At 38.7% G+C, this 9741-nt stretch overlaps 1 protein-coding gene across 1 annotated transcript; it reads right to left on the minus strand.

Annotated features, from left to right (window-relative positions):
* Nucleotides 1127-4360, minus strand: LOC107614183. Its single transcript, XM_016316415.2, has 7 exons — nt 4030-4360; nt 3915-3957; nt 3749-3841; nt 2910-2972; nt 2700-2795; nt 1967-2044; nt 1127-1486 (listed from the first exon to the last, which is right to left on the minus strand). Exons 1-7 carry the CDS (start codon nt 4170-4172, stop codon nt 1400-1402), a joined length of 603 nt encoding a protein of 200 aa, XP_016171901.1. The 5' UTR covers nt 4173-4360; the 3' UTR covers nt 1127-1399.

Below are 9741 nucleotides of genomic sequence, written 5' to 3' on the forward strand. Positions count from 1 at the left end.
TTAATGTTATGCTGTGTCAAGTAACCTTTTTTTTTTTAGTCACTAACGCTTAGTTGAATATCAAAATTCCCAAAGCCACACATCCAAAATTTTAATATTACAGGCCCAAACAAAAACTATGTATTTTTTTTTTTTGATTTTTCACGGTATCCTTCAATCCGACAGGCCAAGAACTAAAAAAATTATGTATTCAAAATAACATGACTCATGAGCAAAACAAGGTCCAAAAGACTAAAATATGATGTTGATGCACCACGACTGCTTGAACAAAAGAAAATTTTCTAACACTGCACTACTGCAGTACTAATTCTAGCATTGATCCTCTCTTATTTCTAAACCCAATCTTTTCGCATAGCTTGACAGCAATCATAAGTCTTTAGGTGAGACAATTCTGTAGAACTGTAGAAGTTTTGGAAGAACAGATGCTCGAATTTCAGATTTTCTTTTTTTGTTTAAAACAAAAACAGCTCTTATGACTGGCAATGAAAACAGGCCCACGACTTCCCCCCGGTTGTAGAAACACTTTTTCCGAACACCAAAAGATTTGTGGGCCGGATAATAAAGCCCATTGTGGTGTGTTAATTAACCCAATCCTAATAGTGTTTTGAGTATCATGCTATGGTGATACTCGGACGAAGATTTTTCATGTAAATAACTAAATATAGTTAAAATATAAATGCATATTAACCAAAAAAAAATTATTTCTTAAAAAATTGAAGGTATGTATAATTAAAAATTCAATTAGATCTTTAACTGTATGAATTTTGAAAGAAATATTTGGTTAATTTTAATGTTTTATACATAAAAATGACTTAATTACAAAATTAGAAATATTGTAAAGATCAATTGAAACAAAAAAGTATAAGAACCAAATTGAAAATTTAGTAAAACTATAAAAACCAACAAAATAATTCAACTTTTTGTTAAATATATCAAACCATTTAATAATTTTCAACTATCATCTTATAAAGAAATCGCCATGTAAATAATTACTAGTATTTATATGTATAGGGTATGGCAGTATTTTTACTATCGCAATTTATATGTAAATTAATAATCATAATATTTGGTAAAACCTTATCTCGCAAACACCCTTTGACTAAACCCCTACGCCGGATAAAATGTATCAAAGAGTGCACTGTAATACATGAAGGTCTATTTGAGTATAACGACTAATTATATGCAAGTCACTTCAGTATTCAACAATATGTACAAGAATGTTTATGTTTATGTTAATGTTGACCAATACCAACTACATTTCTAACTATACATACATATGATAACAGCTGAAGTTGTTACATTCATATGTACAAACTTTACACATTAGGATAGAGATAGAAGATCATTTCTTGCTTTGAAAACCTTTTCATGAAACTGTGATTGTTGCATTGGAGGTTTATCAATATGCCAAGCCTCCAGCAAATGTGTCCCTATCATGAAGCAATGACTCTGTCAACCAATAACCATCCCAGCAACCACCAACTCTCTGCCAGTGACAAGAATAAATCACATTACACACATATTCTTGTGTTAAATCAGAAAGTAACAAGGAAGTAATACGCAATTTAGGGTAATCGATACCCAACCGCATCTCTAATCAAAACCACGGGGGAGGTTAACGTTGTCCCTTAGAATTTAAAATGACTGTTTCTTAATATGTCTGCTTATTTTGAATAGTGAGAGATGAAGTTTTGCAGTTAGGCTATGCTTGGTTTCTGTTTTCATTTTTTATGTATTCTGTTGTAAGATTTATGACGGAAAACGTGGGGAAAGAAAGAACAAGAAAAATAAAATCTTGTTTCTATTTTCATTTCCTATCAATATATCATCACTTTTCCCTTACAAAATCTTAATAATAATAACTAAAAGAAATTGAAATGAAAACAAAAGCCAAATAGACCCTTAAATGCCTAGCAACTTAGCAAGGATAAGTATTATTATCTGATAGAAGGATCCATGCTCAAACCTGAATCATAGTAAATTGAAATATTTCCTCTTCCTCTGGTCGACTTCCACGAATCCAAACCCGCTGCTTGTATTTGTTCTGTTCAAAGCTCATCAAACCATAAAAAATAAATTCAGATAACATAGATTAACAGATTCTAGATACTAGATACACAAATCAATCCATGAAATGCCATCTAAGAAGCACAGAATGATTTTAATATAGATCTGGATTGATGGCTTAATTTTCATATTATTTAAAAATTCATATTTGATATTAGTATTGAGAGACAAGTGTTACATGCTAAGCTAACTTGACATTTGTTGATATATAATTAAATACAACAGCAGTCTTGTCCACTACATGGGATCGGCCAAAATATGATTAATTACAAGAGTAGAATACTTTTACTAATAGTTCATTACAACCCCATAATTCATAATCCAAAATTTGGAATCAATTTCTATGCACTTACAGTATAAAAATGTTTTATGGTGTGTCAGGCAACATAATTGTAAGAAAGTTCTAAATCATTATATATAACTTCCTACAACAACAACTACCGACCATGATTTCTCAATTTTCTACAATTTCATTGGCTGGGAGTGTAAAAATCAGTGTATAGAAGTTAATCTCTTAAAATGATACTTCGAAGATAGAAACGTAACCATGTATAAACCAGGTCTATTCTACATTAATTTTTGAAAGTTAAAACGAAGCCAATCTGCACTTGAGAATTGAAACAAGTTTTTACCTCCTCTACAAACAAGCTGCTCATGATTTTTCTTTCCTTGTGACCAAGTAACACTCGATAAGTTGAATGGTGAAAAATACGCCTGAACCTCTCAAACTGCACATGACAAATGTGTTGTTTACTATAACAAAAGTATAATGTTGAAATATAAAGTATATTATGCACAAGTTAAACATAACTGATAATGTGATGATACTATTAATTACTAACCTGACCGAGATCGAAGAACGGCCCAAAATATGTAGACCTTTCAAAGGGATCAAATCCAGCAAACTATTCAATAACAACAGCAGAAACAGCAAATATAAATGAAGGGAAATGTTTTTTTGTTATTCAGTTCATCTCGTACACCATCCCACACGCACTCGAGTAGGGGTGGAGCTACGTTGAATTTTAGGAAGGGCTAAAAATTAATTTCGCAATGAAGAGAGGACTAAATGAGAATTTTACAGAGGAGTAAACTAAAAGCTATATATAATCTATAAGAAGAAAATTGAAATTTTGGAGGAGGCATTGCCCCCTTCTCCTCAACGAGGCTCCGCCCTTGGGTGTGAGATCCATGCATATGGATCACATACCATACTTAATAAAAAGAGTAACGGTTCATGGTAGCTGATTTTGGTGACTGATTTCTGATGTACTCATAGTCCATAGTATTTTATATATATATCAACCAAGTCATTGAGAAAATTTTGCAACATGTTCATAGGTTTCTAAAGGATGAGACCTCTCGTGTATTCCAATCTTCAAAGAACAAAATTACTACGTATACACAAAAAATTAGCCACCAAATCCACCACTATGTATTTGTGTATAAATACAGGTATTGTTTAAGTCATTTTCAATTTTTATTTTGTATTTCATTATGTGTTTTATACTGATAGCTGATTTAGTGAGTGCAGGTAGCATGGTTATTCCAAGAACTAAGTTCAGTATTACAAAATTTCAATGATCTAATTGTTCTATCACTCTAATAACAATTTATGCCAGCTTGGTGTACCAGAGAAAATTGAGAAAAATGAAGACGATGTGAAAAGACGAAAAATTACCCTGTACATGACTTCAATCCCATAGTCCTGACGAGGCTGATCGTTATACTTGAGTGCTTCTAGCTGGTAACGCACTGCATCCTCTGCACTATACTATACTAACATTTAACATTAACAGACAGAAAATTAAAATCAGTGAAAAAGGGAAATTGAGCCTTGCCCTTACATCTAATCTTGGGCCAAAGGGTCGTTTCTTGCGGGATTCTAACCTGCAAAATTAAATGATCTTATAAACATTTAATAAAAAATCATAAATGAAAGAAGGTAATTTTGTAAAATACCAATCAGCGGAGAGGAAATCGGGAACGTCGGAAGAAGACTTGACGCGAAAGGTATGAGGGAGAGGGAGTTGAGAAGTTCTGTTTGAGTTTGAGAGAAAACGCATGGCATGTGGAGTAGGGAACAGGGATGATCCAAACGACATCGTCGTTTTCTTTTTTTTTTTTTAATTATTATTTCTTAAAACAATGAGAATTGAAGCGAGGGGGCCTGTGCTGATTGAGAAGAAAGAGAGAATAGAATAGGATGGATCGTAAAAAGATAAAAATTAAAAAAGTGGTAGTGTTCTTTCTCACTTCTCTTTTGTGGTTTATTTTCGTCGCGTAATCCAAAAAGGTCGTTAATTTCTTTGCTCTTTCGTGTAAACCTCCTCTATATTGAAATCTAATTAGATTAGAAAATCTTGGAGTGTGGACATTGATGCTATGAGCTCCCTCCGTTTAGATANTTTACCGAGAAGATTTTGATTGACGGGCTTTTAAGTTTCCTGCCTTGGCTGTTGTTAAAAACTTAAAATTAGTCTGATTAATATTCTAGTGTTCCAAGTTTCAACCCTCAAGTAGGTGGAGAATAAAGTATCATCCAATAGTTTTTCTTAGATGATATGTTATTTGTGATCACGAATTACTAATGTTAGAGAAAGCTTTTTTCGGTGAGAAAAGTATTTTTTGGTCTTTGATGGACTAAGTAATGAAGTAAATTAATAAAAAATATTTTGGTTGGTTCACAAATAGGTAAAAGTAGCGGTAGGGGATAAATTTCGAAAAAAGGAGGGACGAGGTGAACATTCGTTATTACTTTTCCAGCACCAAACTCCATTAATATGTAGGGCTGAGCTGGGTCGGGGTCATTGTGAAGCTTCCTTCGGACCACCTAGAAGGAGACGCCGCTTCAAGGCGGAATCGAACGCGTGGTTGAACGGCGCGAAAACATAGATTGAGATTTGGGCAACTTGAGGTTCGCCATAAGGGAACGCAATTGACCACACGGGGCAACCAAACTAGCAGGTACGTTATGTCGATGACGCTGAGTTATTTACCGTTCGATATAATGTCGATGGAGGTTGGTGGGGGTATGCTCTGGAAATGGGTTTCAATTGGGGGCATGTTCCTCTGCTGTGACTTCAACAATTATATGTTTTTAATGTTTGGTGGTTGCCGTTTAGAGCGGCACACAGACGAATTGGAATTCTAAGTTACTAAAATGTGTGTTGAAATTGGGGTTGGTTGCTACAGTTGAATGAATTTTACATCCGGCATATATACGTGATTATTCTAGTAGGAGTGTGATATAGCTATGTGTTCGTAGTTATGATTGATAATGCCAATTTTCACTCAGTGGGATATTTGAAATGTTACAGGCGAATGGGTTTGTGGAGCGAAGCTACGAGTTTTCATCTAATTTTGATCGAGTCCATGCGCTGCAGGTGTGTGTGATGCTCATTTTCATCGTTTATGAATGTGTATTGACCGGTTTATGTTGATGTGGCCCACCGCTTGTTGTCACCCATGCTGTATGTTGTTTGTTGCAGGTTGTGGAGGATGGGATGAGCGGCGAAACCGTGCCGGTGGAGGAAGCAGAAGCGATGGATTTGTCAGCCGTAGATGCAGACATAGATGTAGAAGAATCAGTGAGGATCGTTGACGGGATTGGGTCGTTTGGCGGAATTGAATTTTCAACTCTGACAGCGAAGGACATCCTTACGACGGAGTTCATAAACTTGCAGGCAGCTTATGACTACTACAACGAATACGGTCGCATTAAGGGATTCTCGGTCAGGAGGTCCAAGGTGGGTCGCAGAACAAAGCAAGGGGCGGAGGGTGAAATCATTTGGCAGATTTTTGTGTGCTCGTGGGAAGGAGAGCGAAATGGGAAACACATGCAACAGGGAGACAGGAAGATGGATCCTCGACCTATCACACGGTGCGGGTGTGAAACTCGGATAAAGGTGCACGTTGATGATACTAGTGGGTGATGGTTCATTGAACAATTCTGCGATAACCATAATCATGCCATACATGATGCCAGGTTTAGGGGTCTGATGCGGTCACACAGAGTAGTCAAGGAAAGTGATTTGCACCAAATCAATTCGATGAGGAAAGCTGGGTTGCAAGTGCCGATGATATTTCGTGCCTTTGCCAATTAGTCAACGGGATTCGAGACTGTTGGGTTCGAGATAAAGGATATCTATAATGCAATAGAGAAGCAAAGGCGGGTCGGTGCGACAAATGCTGAAGCCGTGTTGAAGTTCTTGGCAACTTTAAGGACTACTGATTGTGGAATGTTATGGAAGTACTCGCTGGATGGTGACAAGAGGCTGGAAAATCTCTTCTGGTACGATGGTACAAGCCGTTATGACTACAGTGTGTTCGGGGATATCCTGGGATTTGATGCAACGTATGTCATAACAAATACAAGTGCCTGTTGGTAATATTCTTACGGGTGGACCATCATATGAGGACGGTGGTGTTTGGTTGCGCCATCTTGAGCAACGAGAGTGAAGAAAACTATGTGTGGCTGTTGCGGTCATTTCTTGAGGCAATGAAAGAAAAACAGCCAAAATATGTCATGACGGACAGGGATCTTGCCATGAAGAGTGCGGTTAGTACAGTTTTTCTCGGTGCACATCACAAGTTGTGTAGCTGGCATTTGTTGAGAAACGCCACTGAGTTGGACGACCCCATTTTCTTCGAAAATTCCGTTTATGCTTGATGGGCGATCTAGAGTTTGACGAATTTGAAAGAATATGGACATATAGCAAGGCACAGTTCGGGTTAGAGAACCATCCGTGGATAGCTGACATGTATGCAAGGAAGCATTCATGATCTAATGCGCACATCCGGGGAAAATTCTTCGCAGGACTGAAGACAACATCGAGGTGCGAGGCTTTGAATATGCACATTGGAAAATTTATACACAACGGGTACAATTTGAGAGAGTTTGTGGAGCACTTCCAACACTATCTGGAATGCATGAGAAGAAGAGAATTGGTGGCAGACTACAAGTCTGCATACGGTGAACCTATAGTAAAAACAAAACTCGAAGCCATTGAGCAGTTCGCGGCGACAGTTTATACAAAAGAGGTTTTCGAACTGTTTCGGGAGGTGCTGATGCTAGCCAGCAATGTGAGAGTTGTGTTCACCAAAAGAACGAATGCTTGTGTTTTGTTCGAGGTTGCAATGTACTGCAAGCAGAGATCATGGGCCGTGTCATCGGCTCAGGAAGACGACTAATTCAGCTGTTCTTGTCAGCGCATAGAGTTGTTCGGGATTCCTTGTGTCCACATGGTTAGGGTTCTGGTTTATTTGAACATGATAGTTATCCCCAGAAGTCTCATCCTTAATCGGTGGACAAAGAGGGCAAAACAGCTGAGTGCGACTAGTGACAGAGTACGTGTTGGGGAGATTCCAGACGCAGCATACATGAGCATGCACGCGGCGATGCTGGAGGATTGCAGGGAATTGGTGAACTTCTCTTGCCGATTATTCGAGGACTACTTGGACGTGAAAACAAGGTTGGGAAAGGAGCACCAATCCCTGCGGGACAAACATCGCCAAAGGCTAGGGATTGCTGAGGAAGTCAGTAGGGTTTCTGTTCAGGACCCATTGCGAACAAGGTACAAAGGATGCAGACGAAGAGTTGTCACTTCTAGGGGTAAGTTCTGCCGTGTTCAGAGGTGTCGAATGTGTGGAAAGGCTGGACACAATTCTCGCAAGTGTCATGAATCACAATTGGGGGAGAACATTGATAGTTGTGAGGCAGCGGTGGCTTACAAAAGCATGGTAGTAGGAGAAGAAGGTGAGGACTACTTCGATTTTGAGTGAGTTGATTGAACTAATCTTGGCGGAGGTAACACATCGTTGGGAATGATCATGGTTGGCTGCTACTTATTCCACATGTTAAATTGACATCCGGACGTATGCATAGGTTATGAGGTGTGAGGTTCGCTTTATTTCTGTAAAATTATTTAGGGTAACCATAACTGCATAGGTAACACAGCTTGTGCTGTGTGCCTCCTATCTGTGTGGTTCTGGGTTGTAAGACTTGTTGCTGTTGTGTTAGAATACTTAGAAATGTCATGTTGATGAAAAACGAGTCAAGTGGTTAAGCAATTGGGATGCAAGCCTAGACTAGATATTGTTGTTTTAGAAAAATTAGAAACGTTATGTTGGTGATGAGTTAAATGGTTAATCGATGTCGAAGACGAAATGGCCTACGTGATGCCATTCATTTACACTGGCGATCTTCGTCGCAGCTGAGTAACAATGTTCAGGGATTCTGATTATTGCTGGGCATTATACATTATCCTGGCATTATACATTATCCAGCGAGTGGGTGTAACCCCTCTATTGTGGCACACTACACGATTGGCGTATACGGTAGGGTAGGACATGCGGTTGGGAACGTCAGTTAGCGTTGCTTGTAAGTCTCTGGGTTGTTTTCCTTCTCGTGCGGGGTGAATCTTCCTTAAAAAAAATCGCGCGTTAGTGCTCAACCATTTTTATTTTGTTTCGTCGTAGGTTGTTTAGTTTGAAGATTATGGCACTCTTCGGGTTTTGCGGAGGTGTATATCAGACAAAAAATAAAAAACACCGAGGGAAGGTCTATGAGGTCGTCTTGATCCATAAACTACTTGTGTTGTTTATTACAGGATCCGTTGCCAGACACATAGAAAAGAAAATAAAAGGTAACCCGCGCTAATTTATCCCTAGCTCGGTGATTATATGTTCAACAACGTGAGTTCATGGTATATAGGGTGCATATGCATGCAACAAAATACATAGTAGTTCAACGTCAGGACATAGAATTTTAAAAAGGTGGGCCGGGTAGCCTCGACGTCGAAGTGGAGTCCTGTTCAGCGATGCTTTGATACCACTTCAAAGTGACGGCAGACCCTAACCTCGACAAAAAGGGGCATGAACAGCCCAGTACGTTCAAAATGAAGGGCACAAGATAACAGGGTCATGGGAGCACAGCGGCCATCGCCCTACGGCCATTCCAATCCACCTCAGCCCGCTGCCAGATATCATCCTGGAGCTCATTGAAATGCTCGTTCTCACTGGCTATTGCAGTGTCAATCTATATCTTATTGGATAATTGGTCTATGCTCTGCAACATGAAAAAAAAATACATGGATGGATTTAGTAAGAAATCTCTACACAACGGGAAGCGCTCTAACATGCATATAGCGCGGCGGAAGATCAGTAACTACCTTCTTCTGTGAAACAGGGTTGGTTGTGAACATTTGCTCCATTTGAAGCCACAACATCATCCACAGCTTGTCCTTGTAGCTTTTTCCAGTGGCTTCCCCCAGAAACAAAAAGGGTAACTAATTGGCAATACCCGAAAATGTAACTACACCTTATGGTTGACATAACATAAATTTGTACCAGTTGTTCTAATTCGGGACCCCCAGGATGAAGTCCGGATTCCATTCAAATAGGGGCGGACTCTTTCCTAAGACGTCGATGTTTGAGAACATGGTGGTGAGGATCCTGTCCAAAACCCTGGCCTGCAAAACGAAAGCAAATAACACGGTATAACATGATGATTTTTTTTGTACGCAGTATGGGTCTTGGGCTAAGTCCAAAACTTCGGACTAATTTCTGTCTCACTTCAACGTCACACCATGTTGAAGTTCTTTTTTTTTTTGTTTTGGTCGATGGATTGGACAACCCCCAATTCTAGGCATTACACACACTCACACACACCAC

Source organism: Arachis ipaensis, chromosome B08, assembly GCF_000816755.2.
Source record: "Arachis ipaensis cultivar K30076 chromosome B08, Araip1.1, whole genome shotgun sequence".
NCBI classification, from domain to species: domain Eukaryota; kingdom Viridiplantae; phylum Streptophyta; class Magnoliopsida; order Fabales; family Fabaceae; genus Arachis; species Arachis ipaensis.